The 20524-nt window shown below is 40.8% G+C and overlaps 1 protein-coding gene across 6 annotated transcripts in view; it reads left to right on the top strand.

The window, feature by feature from the left end:
- Positions 1-19302, top strand: part of LOC308481612 (cadherin-19-like) — a 76313-nt gene extending 57011 nt beyond the window's left edge. For 5 of the 6 annotated variants that reach the window (XM_081014193.1, XM_081014190.1, XM_081014192.1 and 2 more), the window contains 3 exons: positions 4526-4643; positions 10351-10602; positions 11770-13440. In XM_081014193.1, the coding sequence (XP_080870319.1) occupies positions 4526-4643; positions 10351-10602; positions 11770-12263 (864 nt within the window). In that variant the 3' untranslated portion in view covers positions 12264-13440. Of the gene's footprint in view, positions 1-4525; positions 4644-10350; positions 10603-11769; positions 13441-19152 lie in introns of those variants that run through there. The other variant, XM_081014195.1, reaches the window with a different exon arrangement.
- The last annotated feature ends 1222 nt before the right edge of the window (positions 19303-20524 follow it).

The following is a 20524-nucleotide window of genomic DNA, read 5'->3' as shown; positions in this document are numbered from 1 at the left end:
GGGTCAAAAGTGAGATGGGCAGCTGCTCAAGACAAGCCCCTTCTCTGTCTATCATGTGCGCGCAGCAATCTTTTCTTCCGGGGTGGAGGGTGGGGAAGAGGGGAAAGGAGCCACAGTTCAGATTTCCACCATGGAGCTGCCGGTGACTGACCTCAGAAAGGGTAGTTGTGGTGGTAGGTGCTCGGAGGTGCCTCAGGAGCAATGCCCACCAGTGTCTGTAGCGGCAGTGCTCCCCACTGGAGGAAGCGGTGAGCGCCTGGGCGGCTGCACTCCAAAGCAATTCTGCGCTCTGCTGGAGAGGCTGCTCGTTAGCTACATGGTGCAAGCCATGGAAAGGTAAATAGCCATCACCTTGTCTTCCCTCACCTGGGGAAAAGAACGTTTTAGCTTGAGCGGCACCAGCCTGACTTAGCGTGGCCAATGGCTTTTCTCTTCACCCATGCATGCACACACACTCGACAGGAATGGCACACTTACCTCAGCCCCCCACCCCCCACCTTATGAGAGAAATAATATCTGTCAACACGAAAAATGCAAAGGAAGCAGCATGGGTGTATGAGGCACCCCCCCAAAAAAAATAACATTTGGGCAATGTGGGGGTTGATCCCAATAAGGTTTTTTGCCAGAAATGCGGGTCATAGTCATGGCAACATATAGTCCGGGCCCCCACAAGGTCTGAGGGACATGCTACAATAATCTGATTGGTGGAACCTCGGGGCCACAGGATGGCGTCTGATAGTTGTTTGTGACAATATATTGGCAGCCATCTTGAATTTAAAGAAGTTCTTATGTGGGAGTGATTAAAAGAGATGGATAGATCATTCTGTTTCTGATTTGTGTCAGTTTCACATGTGTTAATATTTCTGTCCCATTCCATTTTTGCATCCATCTGCATTAAAATACAAAAACAAACGATGAATGTATTGTTTCAGAGTATATCAGTTTCTGTGTGCATTTTGTTTGTGTTTCAACCTAAAGTATATATTCTGTACACATTTTGGTATGTTCTTTGAGCTGTGAAGTATAATGCAAAATTTGAAGTGCAAGAAAACGGCAGTTTGAGTCTGAGATGTGAATCAAGTAAAAATCTTCAAGTCAAATGAAGTCCTTGAACATCACTAACCATCCTTGAAAAGAAAAATGAAGTGTGTTTGAAGCTCCCATGTAATACTAATGAAAAGGAGACAGCTCAGATGAACAGGGCTTTTTTCAGTGAAAATCAGCCACTGACAAATCAGCAAAACAGACCCTGGGAGAGACAGAAGGAATAAGAAGTCAAAGCCCTCTACAGCTATTCAGCTTGACCATGCAAGGATGAAGACAAGGGGCACATGCACCACACTTGCCCACAGAAACCTCCCCTGCAATTTTTGCCTTCCAATGAGATGACATAATGCCTAAGAAGGGTTCAAGTTCCTGTTGCAGTAGTGCACAGCTTCCCAGTTTGGAAATTCATTTTCTGTGGTAGCTACTGATTTTATCTTTACCTTTGGCTCTGGTGCTGAGAAAGAAAGTGGGAAATGAAAGGTGAGAGGATCACCCACTGAAAAATATATGTGCAAGGTTGGAGAATAGTTTTTCTCTCAATACCCACGAAGTTTATATACTCTTCTCTCCTTCCCTTCCAACTGGTAGAGAAGGTTAGTAGTGTTAAGGATGCAATGGGGAAGAAATTGGATTATTCATCTGAAGTGAAGGCCAAATTAGCTACAAGTTTTGATGGGGAAGAGATTCAGTGAGTTTGCATTTTAACCAGACGTGCCTTATTTGCACTTGCTGAAACAATATGCGAACCAAAGCACAACTTTGAAATGTGCAGTTCTTTGAATTTTGTGATGATCTTATCCAACCAGGAAATTCGCGCAGACATACGTATATACTATGCTCAAAATAGCATATATTTCTGGAAAATATATACTGCATGATAAAATGTGCATATTAGAAATGCACACTAAAATGCTGGCAATTTTTTTATGAAGACTCCTTTAAAAAAAGAAATACATTATGCCTGGCTGCATAAATGTGGCAACCTGATCCCAAGACTGGAAAAAATATGAAACTGAAAGAAACTATAGTTGACCATTTTCTCCATCCCCTGCCACAATAATTTCAAGGCCCTCTGGTTGTATCAGACAGACTTCAAGCTGTAAAGATTCAGTTTGCTTTCAAGGTTTTTAGGAACTAGAGCTGCTTCCACTCAAAGGCTGACCTAAGGCACTTTTCTGCTGCCTTAGGTTGAGCATTAAAGTCCTCATCCCCGAGTCAACATGCACAATACCCAAGGCCAGTCAAGTTACGCTGAAAGCTCCCCATCCTCTATGGCAGTACAAATATAATCATGATATCAAATGCAGCTGCCTGAAGCAGTTGCTTCACTATGTCTAATGCTAGGGCTGACCCTTCTCTAAAGCCTGGATTTTTACTCAAACCAATTTCATTTTTAAACAATGACCAGGCAAGTTCCCCAGTTAGTAGTCTTCCCCAGTGACTTGTAGATTGTTACAGTTTTCAGATTAATGAGCCTTGATATGACACAATTCTTGGCAATTAGATTTCAGCACAATCAATAAATCAACCCATGCAAGCTTTCCAAAGCAATATCCAACTATGTTACCTTTGTTTTAACATAAAGCATGAAGTCATATTAGACCATGATGCAGAAACAATTAGTGCACTGTTTTCATTTTTTTAAAAAGGAGATGATTGTTTAACTAGTGAACTGCTGTCTATCAGGTAGTTTCAGACCAAAGTAGAAATGATGTGGGAGATCATTAATTGTTTTAAATTTATACTCCTCTGAATCTTGTGAGACAATTCTCTAACCAAATAAATGCGTACAAAAATGCAAATATTCAGGGGAAATTGTTCACAAAACCCCATATATTACAGAAAATACCATGCATGTCAGAGGAAATTGCTTGTAAAAATGTATTTGTCGGCAAAATTGCTTACAGAACTGTGCACAGGGAAAAAATGCATTAAACTGCTGGTGAATTTTCAAGAGGATTTTTTTTTTTTTAATGCAAACTGATGCAGAACACTTAACTTGAGCCTTGAAAAATGAGAAACTGGGTGGGGTGGATGACACTGACAGATGGTCCATTCTTAAACCACACCCACTATTGTTTCTGAAGGGGAAGAGGGAGCAAGGGGAGTTTGCCTACCCAATCTGTCCATGAGTATTCTGCCACCATAGAGTTGTATCTAATGTAAAGTTAAGTCATTACAAGGAGCTGCTGCTACTGCTTGAAGAGACAGCTGACAAGTTGTAGTAGCTAGAGTTAGAGGACCTGCTGTTACAATCCTGTTATGATTAGATCAGTAACTTAGGGTGTCATAGGTGTAATGTGAAACAGTTTGTTTTTATGTCAGGTTGATGCAGAAGCTTGCATCTCATCCTAAGAACTAAAGCAGCAGATGATAGAATCAGGCTGTTATCAATGAAAATAAACATTTAAAAATCATTTCTTTAAAAAACTCTATTAGCCCATCATTGCATTGAACTATGGTTGTGCCATAATCACAAAGTAATTTCTGTGGCTGTCTGTTGGCTTCTCTGACCCTGTACTTGGCAAGGCTGGGTTTTTAAGCCCCAATTAGCCATTAAACAGCATTTTAGAAGACTTACCCTCTTAATGAAAGAAATGAACTGGTAGTGCATTGAAATGGCAATATAATGTGGAGCTAAAATAGCAAGATAAAAAATGTTGTCACTGATAATGTACAATTTGCCCAATGGTATCAACCGATAATGGTAACAAATATTTACTCTTAGCAAGCAGAGCAACTGTTCATTATAACAACTGCAACATGGCTTGTTTATTTGAGGTGATGGAATCAATGATTTCTGAATGCAAAGACGCTAATTTTGACTCTGTTTTCCTGCAAATGACAATCTGGTTCAATAGGTTTGGAAATTTAGGCTATTTTGTTTCTTTGAAAACACAACCAAGTGTTCCCATAATCAATCTGTTACTATCTCAAAGAATCAACAATTCAGCACATGAACTTGTCACAATCTTGCGGTCACGGCAACTATAATACATCACTTGAGTGATGCCTATGATGTTTGTGGGCTGGAAGGAAATAGGTTTTTGTATTGAAGGATGTGTTCAAATATAGAATGATATACTTTTCACCTTGGAGAACAAAGGAAGGGCAGAATACTTTATACATTATTCTTTTTTTTCCCCCTTATGGAAACTTTATTTAACCTTTGCATTTTCAATTCCAGAAGCCATTTGCATTAGCCCACGACTTTAGTGCTTATCTCCTCCCAATCAATACAAAATCAAGTGGCATAATTGTAGGACATTAGAAAATCAACAAGCTCAACAGGCTTGTGTTAAGTGATGTGTATTTGCTGCTGCAGCTAATACATTTCCTGCCCTTCAGAGACAAGGCAGGGGGATTTCAACCTTACTAATTGAATGGAATGTCTTGCACGCAATTTTGTTGCATTGCTTTCAAAGGCAGCCAATAATATTTGGTGCTAAGCATATTGTTTGCCATTGTTTGCTTTTAGGTTATTCAGACCATCAGTGCAGTGGACAAAGACAATTCTGTGGAGGACCATCATTTCTTCTACTATTTGAATGAGGAGGCCACAAACAGCTCTGGTTTTGCAGTCAAAGATAATCAAAGTAGGTATTGTGTGCACAGCCCTTGAAATATTTCTGCAAAGAATTAATGCTCAATTTGCCACTTTAATTATGAAACTTTCACTAGACCTGTTCAGACATTCACCTTCATGTGTTCTCAGAAATTGTGGAGGGAGGAACTAGTTGTGCATACCCTGTTTGTGCTGACTGCAGCCTTAGATCTTGAATCTAAAGATGGAATTTTCATGTGTTCATTTGAATGAACTTAGAATGAACTTAGAAAGCCCTTAGAAGCCTTTATGCAGCTGGAAACCCTGAGCAATTGTGGTTCCTGTTCACACAGAAAATTCTAAACACGTTCAGCTGAATGTGCAAAGTTTCTCCCTGCTGACCTTCCCACTCAGTTGCAATAGTAAGAGCCAGTGTGGTGTAGTGGTTAAGAGCAGTAGACTTGTAATCTGGTGAACTGGGTTTGTGTCTCCACCCCTCCACATGCAGCTGCTGGGTGACCTTGGGCTAGTCACACTTCTTTGAAGTCTCTCAGCCCCACTCACCTCACAGAGTGTTTGTTGTGGGAGGGAGGAATGGAAAGGAGATTGTTAGGCGCTTTGAGACTCCTTCGGGTAGTGATAAAGTGGGATATCAAATCCAAACTCTTCTCTTCTTCTACAATCGAGGGTGGAGATTTTTTTCACATGTAGACACTGGGGAGTGGGGGCAGTGCATGTGGTCCTCTCTCCATATGTTCTGAGAACTCTTGAAAGCTAACATCTGAGCAAGTCTATTGTTCATCTGGTAAATAGTACAAATTGTGGTGTATAGCTGAGAACCACTGTGGGCCACACAACGGCTTAATTTTCAGGATTTAGAATGCCAGGCTCAACTCAGAGCTCAGCTATGAACATCAATGATGTCATTCTCTTTTATTACCTCACAGGAATATTAATGAGATTAACTTGCTGTCTGTAAATTTCTTGCTGATATGGCTGGATAGTTATCCAATGAATAAAAACATACCACATACATAATTATATCCTAGTGTTTAGAACCTGGGCTGGTGTCTTCATCTAAAACGAATCTGCAGCATACTCTCACAGTTAATCATGTCAAAGTTGTCAGGAACAGTCCCTTTCAGTCATCCTGGTTTTGGTTTTACACCTGGATAATCAAGTGGTGTCTGTGCTTTGCTGTCCCTTTGGTCAGCTGAGGCTGCTGTACCAGCAGTGCACATACCTTAGGAAATTAAACCTGGTCTGTGTAATGCACTCCACATGGTATTACCTCTGTAGCTGTTGGTGAATACTAGCAAATAGGGTCACTTTGCACCAATACATCTGTACTATGTACCAGTTTGCTTACAGGCACAATTCGTAGAGATGGTGTTTACCGTTAAAGTCCTAAACAGCTTAGCCCAAGACAATTTAGGGAGCATCGCATCCCTTATTATCCTGCCCATTTCCTTTGATTAGAAGAAATGTCTCCTCTGGTAGAGGCATAGTCGGTGAGGATACAGCCTTCTCCAGACTGGTCCCATAATATGAAAAAGCAATGAAGTGTAGTTCAATACTGTCCCACTCCACACTTGCTGCTTTTTGCAAGGCATCTAAGAAAGTTTTATTCTAGCAGTCTTTTAATTTTTGAAATAGGCAACACTTTTATGATTTTTTAAAAAAACCACAACTGATGATGCTGTCTATTTGAGGTTTTTAATGAAATTATAATTTTTATATGTTGCAAACTGTCCTGAGAGATGTATTTACACTAGAAGTATGGTGTATAAACACACTAAAAACAACACCACTCACACACACACACATATATATATATATTAAAATGAATAAGGATGTTTGTGATCATTGGTTATTTCATGTGTTGAGCAGAATAACTATAGAGTGCTGGAGCCATTTCCTTTTTTAAAATATGTTTTTACTGAGCTGTTGTAAAGCACAATACTGAAGACAGCATACTCAACAGTCAGGCACACATTCCACAAGACACAAATCTTAAATACTTGTCATCAGGCCAGGAAAGCATTGCTTTAGGAATTCCGCTATGTCTGCTGTTTCTGAAACCTTTATTAGGCAGTGATCTCATGATGTCATCCCCTCCCCAATTTAGCTATTTATAATTGAGCTACAGCTAATAAGCAAAAATTAATCTGGCATGCTTGGCTTTTATCTAATTATAAGAATGCAAATAAAATAACTCATAGATCAAATAAAATATTCTATTTAAGGTGCAGGAAGTTGATAAGTTATTGCTTCCAAGATTTTTCAGTTCCTGAATTCCTCCACCAAATGTGGAAGAAATTGGGTTTGTATTTATGGCATATCTATCATTTATCTTCTGACAAATTAATTACACCTCTTTTCCATATCTTAATGATAAAATATAGTGCTGCTTTTTGCTGAATGGGACATAGATCCCCACAAGCATTTCTACTATCATATTCAGTCTCCTCTTTTTCTTACTGTGTAGCTTGACATCATTATAAGAGTTCTGCTGGATCAGAGCAAAGGCACATCCAGTCAAACATTCTGCTCACAGGAGGCAACCATATGCTTATAGGAAGCCTGCAAGCAGGACCTGAGTACAACAGTGTTCTTCTCAGTTGTGATTCCTAGGAACTGATACTCAGACGCATATTGCCTCAAACAGTGGAGACAGAACACAGCCAACATGGCCGGTAACCATTGATGGCCTCCAACTCTATGAATTTTTCTACAGTTGTTTTAAAGTTGGTGGCTATCACTACCTCTTGGAGGAGCTAATGCAATGGTTTCACTATGCAACTTTCTTTTGTCTGTCTTGAATCTTCCAACATTCAGCTTCAATGGGTAGCCCTGAGTTCTACTATTAGAAAAACTTCTCTTGGCTTGCTTCTCCACACCATTACCTTAAGCCTTCCACACCCTGCTTGATCTTACCATCTGCAAGTCTCCTATCAAGGGTGGGTATATTTGCCCCCACCCAGGGACAGAATATTTTGTCCCTAATAACATTTGTGTTTAATTCTTGCCAGCTATAGTCACCTAAGTCTGTATAATCTCACGGAGGTAAGGGACTATAGCCAGAGTCATATAGAAATTATAAGTCCTACCAGAGTCACTATTCTTGGTGTAAAAAAAAAAGCCTATTAAGCACTTACTCAAATAAGCAACTATCTGGGCAGTTGTAGCAGATTGTTAGGAATTGTTGACTTCTGATTTAGAGGGGGTGGGGGAGATGACTAAGGACTAAGGTGATGCTGAATTTCATGAGGTTTCTCCTCAAGGGTCTCCTTCTCTGCAGCAAAAGAAACTGCATTCTGACTTAGAAAGCCTATAGAGAAGTAGCAAGGCAGATTGCAGCCTCTTTTATGCCAATAGTCCAGGGCACTGGGAGACTGCACACAGTTCAGTAGCAACATCTTTAGCTTGGTTCTGGTGGGGTTGGTGGGAATGGTAGGGTTGTTTATAGAAAGTAAGGATAGCATGAGGAGAAATAAGAGATGTTCCTCATCTTATAGTTGTTTGTTGTTTAGTCGTTTAGTCGTGTCCGACTCTTCGTGACCCCATGGACCAGAGCACTCCAGGCACTCCTGATTTCCACTGCCTCCCACAGTTTGGTCAAACTCATGTTAGTAGCTTCAAGAACACTGGCCAACCATCTCGTTCTCTGTCGTCCCCTTCGCCTTGTGCCCTCCATCTTTCCCAACATCAGGGTCTTTTCCAGGGAGTCTTCTCTTCTCATGAGGTGATCTCACAGTACTAGGAGTCAACCAATAAAATTGATTCAAAAGGAAGCACCGCTTCATACAATACATAACAAAATGTGCAGAATCAATGGTGAAATGGTGCACTATGACTACTAGCTTTGACAACGTTGCAAAATGTTAGATAAAATTAAGGATAGGATGAACAGTAGCTGTTAGCCAGGACAAGTGGGCTCTACAACAAACTGTTGCAGAGTGGAGAGCTCCTGTTCTATAAAGTTCAGCCTTGCCCAACCCAGTGCCCTCCACATGGTTTGGACTCCAATTTCCATCAGGCCCAGCCAGCATAGCCACTGGTCAGAAATGATGGGGATTATAATCAGCAGTGGAGCAAATGCCTAGGGAGGCGTGCATACCCTATATCCAGGGGTGGGGCCAGCCGCCCATGAGGGCAGGGCAAGTGGGAGCAGGGCACTCCACGGGGCCTCCAAGGTGTCTACCTTCCTCCTCACCCAACAGCTGAGGAGGAGGTGGTGGGCAGACCGTTTGGGGCAGCGCGGAGCCTGTGGGTGCCCAAGCCACTGCATCACTCACAGGAGAGATGTGTGGCTCAGGCACACTGCAGGCCCCGCAGTGAGTGCCGCCTGGCATTTTGTCACCCCCCTCAGTGGTGACAACTGGGGTGGTCAGCCCCTACCACACCCCCTTCCTCCACCCTGATTATAATCAAACAACACCTGGAGGGCACATGGTTGGGGAGGCTGATGTAGATGACATTTAAGTAGAACTTCCAAGTTCAGGGACAGTAAATCACTGAGGGTGGCCTAGTGCCTTCATGCTCTTCCTGATAAATATGGACTGGCTACTGCTGAAAACAGGAAGCTGGATTAGGTAGTAGGATACTAAATTCTTTCCCTCTTATGTAGAGCACCGCTGGCAGATTCTTATTCCAGCAGCTCTTTCACAGATCTGCAGATATAGTGCTCTGAAATAATAAAAAACCCTCAGAACAAAATCTCAAAAGCCAATTTTATCTCTTAATAATTGCTTTCTAAATATGGCAGATTGTAGGAGTAATAACTTCCCCATTATCTCTTAAACTGCCAAACACTGGTAGTATTAGAAAAGGGAAGAGCGTGCAAGGGAGAGAGCAGGTTTTTAAAATGAAGTGAAGATTTAATATTAATAAAAGCTTCTGCTTTGTATTTAGTTCTGCTAAAACACAGTTAAAGACAAAGGCACAGTTCACAATTATTTAACTTTGTTTCTTGTTCCCCCATTACACTGTTTTCATCGATAGACAGATGACATCATATGAATGACTTTTCTGTGCTGCGATGTTATGCAGCATTTGTATTGATCCCTTAGGCTGAGAAAGAATCGTAAAGGGGGGACACCAATCGAAACTAATCTGAGGGGAAAACCTAAGTTCAACAGCTGATGAAATTGCAGGAAAGGAGACCACTTAAAGGCAGCCTTCTGAGACTTAGAAGAAGAGCTATTTCAAATTCAACTAAAGTATACATTGCTCATATTGACTTTGCTAATTATTTGAATGTTCTGGCTAGGTGAATAAATCAATACAGCTAACTTTTGGAAAGTTCACTGTATTCTGAATAAGAAATTGCTTGGTTCAGATGCTGCCTGGCCCACAAAATATGTGGCCTTAGACTAACCACTGCCTCTCAGCCTCACACCACCCAGGTGCACATAATACGAGTCTACCTTATTGAGTTAGTACTGCAAGGGTTGCTGAGATTATGTAGGGATGATGATGATAGCGGTGCATCTGAACTATACAGATTTTAGCCAATGTGCAGCATAATCCTAAACACACTTATGAGGAGGCAAGCTCCACTGATCTGAGTGGGACTAAGTTGTCTCCTTAGCATCATGATTTCCAACTTTCTTCCCCCACACCTCTTTATCTGCACAAAATATGGCACAGTGTTTCTCATAAATAAGATATTCTAACTGAACGTGAATTGTTGGACTTGGAAACCCATAAGCATTGTCATGAAACAAAATCATATTTTTTGTTATTATTTTTTAAAGATAATACAGCTAGAATTATCACCACACGAGGGGGATTTCATCGTCGAGAACAGTTTATTTTTACCTTACCAATTCTAATTGCTGACAACGGAAGTCCACCCCTCACCGGCACAAACACTTTGACCGTCACTGTGTGCGATTGTGACCACGAACCTAGTCTCCAGTCATGCAGATATGGAGCAATGCTCTTCTCAATGGGCATCAGTGTACAAGCTTTAGTTGCTGTTGTAGCTTGCCTACTAATAATATTAGGTAAGAAAAACAATCCTTTCTTCATTTCATATTATGTCTTCTTGGTTCCATGGATTTGTTGCCCAGATCATGGTCTGTATTATCCAAATTAAAACCTGACAGAACTCATATATGAGTCAATGGCACCCTTTTTTTAGACAGAGGACCATACAGTGGTACCTCAGGTTTTGAATGTCTATGTTGATGAACATTTCAGTTTTTGAATGCCGTATACCCAGAAGTAAATGCTTCAGTTTTTGAACACACCTCAGAAGTTGAATGTGCCACGCAGCTTCCACTGAGTGCAAGATCCTGAGGCCTAGCTGTTGGCTATTGAGTTTTCGGTTTTCGAACATTTCAGAAACTTCCGGAACAGATTACGTTAAAAAACCGAGGTACCACTGTATTCACTTCTGGGCAATCTCCTTAGAGCAAGATGCCAGTGGTGGACAAGGCCAGAGGCAAAAATAGCCCAGAGGAATGAATGTAACTTTTATCATTGTATAATAGGCTAGTTTCTACACACATGCACAGAAATACATCCTCACTATCCTTGTCCAGACAAGGAAGAGAGATGATTAGAGTTAAAGAATGCATTATAGCCAGACAGCTGGTGTACAAAGTAGAACCAGTGAGCGGTGTGGGCTGATGAGATAACGCATAGCCTGGGGAGAGTTCCAAGGTCCAGATAGACGTGCCTGGAGGACTACACTTGACTCCCAGCCCTGAGTTTCCCTTACCCTAATTTTCAACACCTTCATGGTGATTATATACTGGACGCAACCTGTGCTTTTGTATCTGTGATAGTACTCACTGGTACAGGGTGCCATCATCACTTTCCTTTGCTACGATGACAACAATTTTGTGCTGGTGCTTATAGCACTTTTATCAAGATATGAGTACCAACACCTCAATTTTTTAAAAAACTAAAAAAGCACCAGACACAAAACCCCATTTACAATAACTCATAGACCCCATTTATCTACCCCAGTTCTATACACATATATGTGCTCATAATACTACCATGCTCATGATCCACACTCTTCCTATCTCACCCATGAAACCAGAGTCTATAAAACTGGTCACACTGCAGTAGCATCAAGATTAGTAAAAATTGTGTGTGTGTGTGTGTGTGTGAATTTCTCAAGTATTTCACCAGCACCACGCTTTTATTTGTTTGCTTGGCAGTTTTTATTCTAGCAATTGTGGCCTTGAAGCAGCAGACAAAGCAATCTCTATTTCACAAGAAAGGAGGAGAAGCATTCAGAGAAAACATTGTGAAGTATGACGATGAAGGAGGTGGGGAGCAGGACACGGAGGCTTTTGATATTTCAGCCCTGAGGAACCAAACTGTCCTCAGAGAACACAAACCTCGAAGAAATATCACAGCACAGATTCAGAGCCTTTACAGGCAATCTCTGCAGGTTGGCCCCGAAAGTGCTGTTTTCCGGGAATTCATTACAATGAAGTTAGAAGAAGCCAACTCTGATCCCGATGTTCCCCCTTATGATTCCCTTCAGATATATGCTTTTGAAGGTACTGGGTCAGTGGCTGGATCGCTTAGCTCCCTGGGATCAAGTTCTTCTGAACAGGATGAAAGTTATGACTATGTTCCTGAACTGGGATCTCGCTTCAAGTATGTAAGAAGCCCCTGGGGCTCTGCAAAGAGGGCAAAGCCATAGGCACTGCTAATGGGAAAGTCCAGCAGACATGACTGTGGCAATAGTTACAAAAGACTGCAACTCTCTTATTGTATCAAAGAAAGTTGGAAATATCAACACAGATGGCAAAGCCAAGCCGTTTTGAAATACAGCACAAGTCTTATTATTTAAATTGTATTTTTGGCATATGGTTGTTAGAAATATATTTGTGTACTGGCAGCATCTTGCAGAAACGATGCTAGAATAAAGGCTACCCACCTTCCCTTAAAAAATGGAAGATTCTGATATAAGCAAATTGTGAGTTGGTGCACCTGTTGTTGAGACATTATTTTCTGTGCACAGGGATATTGCATTTGAAAAGACATCCTTGCTTAAAATGATCATCTCAGATTATCAGTATGTGCTATTTTTTCCTCTTCAGAAAAAGACATTCAACATTACAAGTACAGAAAAACTTGATTTTCTTTTAGTATTCTGTGCAGTTTAAGCTTTTCAGGTATTTACAAAGTTCTGCTGGCTACAATTTAATAATCACAATCAAAAATGTATATGTATTTCATACAGTATGGAATTTTGTACAGTTTATAGTGAATACAGAAACACCTGAACTCTTGGAGAGAAAGAAAAAAAACCAGTGTGTTTCACTGCCAATTCTAGAATTATCTAGAGAAATCTGAAACTTGGTTGTGACAGACATTTTATTTTTCACATTTTTCTCTCTCTGATACTTTCACCTACATTTCCTCAGACAAATTAATAGGTGCACATAATTTGTGATTTGTCTTTGTTGTGGCTGTACATATACTTTACTCTCAGCAAAAGTATTTATTTTGAAATAGCAAATTGAAATAAATCTAATTTATCTGCGTTAAAACATAGATCTCTGTAACAGCCGGTATCTATTCATAATTAAGTGTGACTTCTTGTGAAACTCCTAATTAATTTTCTCACTGGCAGAACCTGAAAAAGTAAAAAATATAGCAGGTTCAAGTGTGAATCAATATTCAACTTAACTATGGTAATCAAGCATGTTGCAAAAAACCAAATACTATTCACATCTGGGCATTTTCCCTTTTTATTAAGAGCTTAAAAAATGACTGATTTCCCAGCACAGATTTATTTTTTTTATTATGGAATATAAAATTAGCTGCAGCACTCAATTTTATTGTCACAGTATTAAAGATCTTTAAAATGCTAAGCTGGTGGACATAAAACTTTATGTATAACATTAGATAATAAGATAGTAAAACACTTTAATGTTAATCCAGCTCTTCAGAAAATGATCCCATTCCATTTCATCTTTCAGGAATAGAGTCAGTCTTCCAAATTAAATTCCCCTGCTGTATTTTTGTTTGCACAATCTACAGCCAGTATAAAATTGGCTCAGAACTATTATTCTCTGTCACTTTATCCATCTGGCTGATCAGCACAAAATGTAGTGATCTAAAAGCCATCAAATGCATTCAAATGGCATCCGGTGCAAAGAGAGCCCTGCCTCTTATTTATTTACCATGTTTCTATTAGGTGTTTATTTTATGGCCTCCGCATCGTGTAATCAATTGAAACATTTCAATACCCGAAAGCTGGCATTGTGATAAGGAAAACAAGTCCATCAGCTACTTTGTTTTTAAGAACAAAAGCAAAAGAAACACCAGACAGGAAATCTCAAATGAATTACCATTGAGGCAAAAATGGAGAAGCAAAAAGCAAACGGAATTGCAAATATCAGTGTTTGTACTATTATACTTGCTTGTTAGACAGAAACAGAAACCTGAAGAGTATAGGCTAAGTGGAAAGCTGCTGATAAAGGGACAATTTGCCTGCCATCTTAACTATAGTGTAGTAGAATTGGTAAGAGACAATATTGGTAATTTAATTCAATCTTTATTTAAAACAAAATAACCTTCACTTAAAGTGTCTCTGACAGTTTTGTACCCAGGCTTCCTCTGCAAATCCTCCACAGCCCCTTTCCGCCAATTTGTTCTATAGCTTGAGTTTCTTAGGGCCAAAATTAGTTGTTCTGTGACTGGATCTTACCAAGTAATTTTCTAGAACTTTCCTGAAGGCTGTGTAGGGTTTTGTTTTGTTTTCTCTTTTGCAGGGGGTAGAGGAGAATGAATATTCATGTGAAGGTAGAGAGAGAGAGAGAGAGAGAGAGAGAGAGAGAGAGAGATCTTTCCACCCACATAATTTTTTCTCCTGTAAAGCATATGAAGGGAGCAAGAGAAATGAGCTATTATGCATCCCTCTTTTTGACTAACAACGGTGTGAGGAAGTCATATGGATAAGGAAAGTATTCAACTCTCCTTCCCCATACTGCAGTCCTGACCTAAATCCTTTTCTCAATAGTTCCTATTTGAATAATAGAACTGCATAGGTACAGTAAGAGGTAAAGGTAAAGGGACCCCTGACCATTAGGTCCAGTCGTGACCGACCCTGGGGTTGCGGCGCTCATCTCGCTTTATTGGCCGAGGGAGCCGGCGTACAGCTTCCGGGTCATGTGGCCAGCATGACTATGCCGCTTCTGGCAAACCAGAGCAGCGCACGGAAACACTGTTTACCTTCCTGCCAGAGCGGTACCTATTTATCTACTTGCACTTTGATGTGCTTTCGAACTGCTAGGTTGGCAGGAGCAGGGACCAAGCAACGGGAGCTCACCCCGTCGTGGGGATTCGAACCGCCAACCTTCTAATCGGGAGGTCCTAGGCTCTGTGGTTTAACCCACAGTGCCTCCAATGTCCCTATAGGTACAGTACATCTAGTCATATGTCACCTATGTCAGGGGTGAATATCCTCTGACCCTCAGGTATGTCCAACTGCTCTGATGAAGAAGAAAAAAGCTCAACAACTTTGGCTCATTCTCCCTAAAAATAGCTCATCAATTTTGATGAAGCCTCCCCCCCCAAAAGCTCAACAACTATGAAGAAGTCTCCCCCCCCCCCCCAAAAAAAAAAGCTTAGCAACTCTGGTCAATCCAATGGGTAGATCACTGCCAGTTTATTTATAGTGGGAGTAGATCACAGTCTCTTGGAGGTTGGACGTGGCATAGATGATGTTTGACTACAGCTTCCATGATAACTGACCATCGGTCATGCTGGTTAGGGCTGATGGGAGTTGGAGTACAACAAAATCTGGAGAGCCTCAGTTAGCCACCTCTGCTGTCCATAATATCTACTGCAGTCCCCAGACAGGACAGTTCACCAGCAACTTTAGGTCAATTCACCCAGCCTGGAGATACTAAAAGGTAAGTTTAAGTACTGGGTAGCCACAGACTCAATCTTTGCCCCACAATGAAAGTTGCTTAGTTGCTTAAAAGGTTTCAGGGATTTCTTACTCTCTCAGCCTAATCTACCTCATTTGGTTGTTATAATAATGAAATGAAATTTTATATACAGCGGTACCTTAGGTTAAGAACTTAATTCGTTCTGGAGGTCCGTTCTTAACCTGAAACTGTTCTTAACATGAGGCACCACTTTAGCTAACAGGACCTCCCGCTGCCACCGCATGATTTCTGTTCTCATCCTGAAGTAAAGTTCTTAACCTGAGGTACTACTACTGGTTAGGCAGAGTTTGTAACCTGAAGCATCTGTAACCCAAAGTACCACTGTATGTGTGTGCATGTGTAAAGTTAAAGGGACCCCTGACCATTACGTCCTGTCGCGAACAATTCTGGGGTTGCAGCGCTCATCTCGCTTTATTGGCCGAGGGAGCTGGCGTACAGCTTCCAGGTTATGTGGCCAGCATGACAAAGCCGCTTCTGGCAAACCAGAGCAGCGCATGGAAATGCCATTTACCTTCCCACTTCGTGCTTTCGAGCTGCTAGGTTGGCAGGAGCAGGGACCGAGCAACAGGAGCTCACCCTGTCACGGGGATTCAAACCACCGATCTTCTGATCCACAATCCCTAGGCTCTGTGCTTTAGCCCAGAGTGCCACCCACATCCCATATATATATATATATATATATATATATATATATATGGCTTGAGGACATTTTCTGGGCTGTCTTGGAAGCCAGAATGTAGGACATAACAGCATGTGTACACCTTCTGCCTTTAGGGATCTGATGAAATATGAAATTCAGTGGATTTGATATTTGAAAGCACAGGCTATGCTGTTCTCCCTTTAGCTGGAGGATATAGAATAACAGCACACAAAACTCCATATAACATGGTACTTTGAGTTTTCAGGGCATGCATCCTCTTTTATGTGGAGGTGTCAAAGTAAAAGCAATGGACACTACAGATTGAGAGTTTCCTCACTACACTTCGTTAAATTACTTTTATGTGGTGTAGCACCAAGGAGTTCCTGAAGTTTTACAGATCTCCTTAAAAGTGAAGAATGAAACTTTGTCTTGGAGATACATAACTGGGAGTGAACGTGGCTATGAAAACTAAATATAGTTCTTCAACGCGCTTATTGGCAGAGACACGCAAGGATACCTGTGAGCACAGATGATAATCACCCACATTCCTCTCTCTTAAGTAAAGGAGGCTTTGTTCTTATTTCTTATAACAATAAGAGTTCCATCTGTCATCCCACTTGATGTCCACATATTCAGTGAAATAGCTGAGACTGAGTGCATACAGTCAACATGTATGCATACAATCTAAATATTGAGGCCCTCCAGTTGATAAAAAATCCAGCACGGTCAGAATTCCTGATCACATGTAGCCTCTGTACAATTACAGCTCTGTGTGCATAGCTAACCCCTTTCAGACTAGGGAATGGATGAATAAATCTGCTTTCAATACATTTTCAGTCCTTTTTCTGTGCCAATTGTAATTATTATTATTTTTAAGTCCATATGAAAATGTCCATATGAAAACATGTATTCCAATGATATGCTTTCTCAAAGAAATAGATTTCTAAATGTGTTTTATCTAAAACCTAATTTAAAAATGTGTATATACTCTGTGTGTGTGTGTGTGTGTGTGTGTGTGTGTGTCAAAAACTGTGATTGAAATGCAATGTTTGGGAAGGGCGAAAGCCAGTGGATAACTAATTCAATTCTATACATTAATCCAGGTGGCTCGAATCAGCTCCCTTGATACCAGAATTCACAAAGAATCCAGTTCCACAAACATTCCTATTTCAGATGTCCTATTAAACACTCTTTTTCTAACACAAGCTCTAGTACTTCTGTGTTCATGAACTGCACATGCTGGATGCACAATTAACAAACCAGTTGTTTGCCATTAATATTGAATGGTTATGTTATTTAAAGGCAGTCCAGCTCAATGTAGCCATGAAGACTGCATTCAGACAGGGTTTATTGTGTTATTTTAATGGATACAAACTGTCCCAATTGCTAACGTTCCTTTTAAACAGCGGCACGCATTGCCTTATACAGCTGTGGCTATTTGACTGTTATACCATCATGGCACGCTAAATTTCATTTACACTAGTTGACATGGTATAGCACCAGACCCCCAAAGTGTCCCTATTTTCCAGGGACAATCCTGGATTTACAGAAGCTGTCCCGGTTTCCTATTTGATTCTGGAATGTCCTGCTTTTCCTAAGGACACCCCTATTTTCATCTGAGAAATGTTGAAGGGTATGGTTGGATGTCCCTATTTTTATTGGAGAAATGTTGGAGGGTGTGTAGCACAACAATTACCATCATCTGACGGTTGCTGTTCTCCTACCCGCTCCAGACATGCACACTTCTGTTGTCCCGTGATTCACTACATGCCAACAAGATGTAAGCACTTGGTGTTTGATAAATATGACGAAGCAACTCTTGATAAATACAGAGTGGATCCTCAATAAGGTGGCAGCAGATGTCCCTCATTTTTCCTAGATTGTTTGCCTGACACCAACTGAGTCATGCTTCATATATTTGAAGGAACAGGTGCTTCAAGACATCACAGAATCAGCCAGAGTAATACTACACTAAAGAAAAGAGGAGCCTATAATTTTGATGGTATTTGAAAGTATACAAATTGTACTAGATAACTAGCAGTTTATATGACACCTAAAGAAAGCCTAGCACAGAAAAAGAAGAAGAAGAAGAAAAAGAAGAAGAAGAAGAAGAAGAAGAAGAAGAAAGTAAACAGTCAAAGCCTCAAGGTAAATAAGTCAGCAGCCAGATACTCCATATTCTTGACAATTATACCTACCTAGTTTGTCAAGAGAATTGGAAAGTAACTGAAGGATCATAAATAAAGGAATATGATAAACTTCAACACATCAAATGGAAGGAAATGTTCCCTGGGGCAAAAAACAGGATCCACGTTGTTTATAACACCTACATTAATGATCAGGAAGAGGAGATAAACAGCATTTTAATGGCATTTGCCAATGATAAAAATGGGATATATTGCAACACTAGGGAGAGCCGAGATAAGCTACAAAATGAAATAAAAAAGATAATCTGGAAATAAGGCTGGAAATATTGACAGAATTGGGGTGAGGGAAGGATTCCCTTGGAGAAATACAAGTTGCCATATATACATAATAAATGTGAGAAGGAAACTGGAAAACACTATATTCAACAGGCAAAGAAAAAAGAAATAGTGCTTTATCTTTGTTTTAATTTTTCCTCTACCTAAACTCTACTTATATATTTGTGGGTTTTTTTTTTAAAAAAAGGATATATAACACCATAAGAGTCCGGCGGCTCTCTCCTGACAAAGGAATCCCAACCTGAGGAAAGGCTGTATTTGAATTTCATATTACGTAGGCTACCTGACACTTTATTCAAGTGTCTTTGCATAGTGGTTTTGTGAAATTCATTTACATTGCTGGCTGAGTTTTTTTAATTATTTGGATTGGCAATACAGCCTTTCTAATGCATTTTATATGTGAAGGGAAAGTAGCAGAGAACTATGTCAATAAAAAGGAATGTGTGCTAGAAAAAAAGTTCATCATTATGCATTAACATCATTTAAGGTACATTCTTTTGATAGGAAACCTCTGCCTTTGGAAAGCAAAGTGAAATGGCTTCTGCAACATTAAACACTGACAAAGAATGAATATTGCGCCTCCACAAAGCAAATGGTCAAAGCAGGACAAGAAACAAACACATTTAAAAACACCCCCTAAAAGGATGTGTGTGTTCTGTAGATACATTTCATTTCCTTTTTGCATCTCATAATATTTGCAGATAAAAAGCTTCAATTTGCACAGGGAGTCGCTGTTGTCTCTCTAATTATTAACACATGAAGGGTGATACAGAGCTTTTCCTTGTTGCTGAAGACACTATTGTCAATTTACCAACCTGCAGAAAAGGATACCTTCAGGGAATCCTTTTCATATTATTTTTCCCTTTGGGAAAAAGAAACTGCAACCCGCCCCCCACCCAAAAAATCTTCCCACTCTTTAAAAATGCAGCTCCTAACCCAAGCTGATAAAGCTTCCATGCTCTAGCTAGATCCACCTCTTGCCTGGAGGAAGGAAGTTGCAGTCCTGGATATGGGATCCTCTTCAAAGAGGGTCCTAATTGCACTCAGGACCTTGGGGCCCCCCATGGCATCCGGAAGCAGGGCTTAGCCCAGGCATTCCTGGGGTGGTCTCTCGATCACCCCATTTCCAGCACCCAATCAGGTTGTTTTGCAAGTTGGGGAGGGTGAGAGTTTATAAACGGCAGCGTGACATGTCAGAGCCAGTTGCTTCACACTGCCAAACACCTGCCCACCCGCCGTCTTTGGTTTCTGTGCTCTGGCCTTGCATGGGACTTCAGTTGGTCACCTGTTTTGCGGCAGGGGCCTGGTAGGAATTTTGTCCACTTGGCAGATTGGCACTGGCCATTTGGGTTCTCGCCTACCTCCCAGCAATCGTCACAACTTTGTAAGGTTTGGCGGTTAGGCATTGACTTAGTGTGGTTGGGGGAGGGGAGGTGTGGCCATCACCTGCTTCTCCTTAAAAAAGGGTATTCCGTTAAAGGAATCTGGGGGTTCTGGATCTCGTCTGAAGTCCGCTTGAGGGGCTAGGGGCATGCCAGGACCACAGGAAACCTGGGGTGAGCTACAGCTGATTTGCATCGATTTAGCTCCCTCGTTTGGTCTACCCATCCAGACCTCCTGGAAGGGGTCAGTTTTAGTTTGTCAATGCCTAAGCCAATACTGCTCACATTGTGTAATCAATAAAGTTGTGGCCTAAATTTGCCCATTAATTTTAAACTAAAATTTGAGTCTGTGTGAATTTATTTCTGGGGGGTTACCTGAGGTCCTCGAAGCGCAAATGTTGAACTATGATTTCCGTCATTCTGGACTTTTGACCATTATGTCTGGGACAGAAGGGAGTTGGAGTTCCCATGCTCTCTTTAGGTCATAGTAAGGC

Source organism: Podarcis pityusensis, assembly GCF_964106645.2.
Source record: "Podarcis pityusensis genome assembly, chromosome: 7".
NCBI classification, from domain to species: Eukaryota; Metazoa; Chordata; class Lepidosauria; order Squamata; family Lacertidae; genus Podarcis; species Podarcis pityusensis.
The sequence above is the reverse complement of the archived record's forward strand: the minus strand, read 5'-3'. Positions and strand labels throughout refer to the sequence as shown.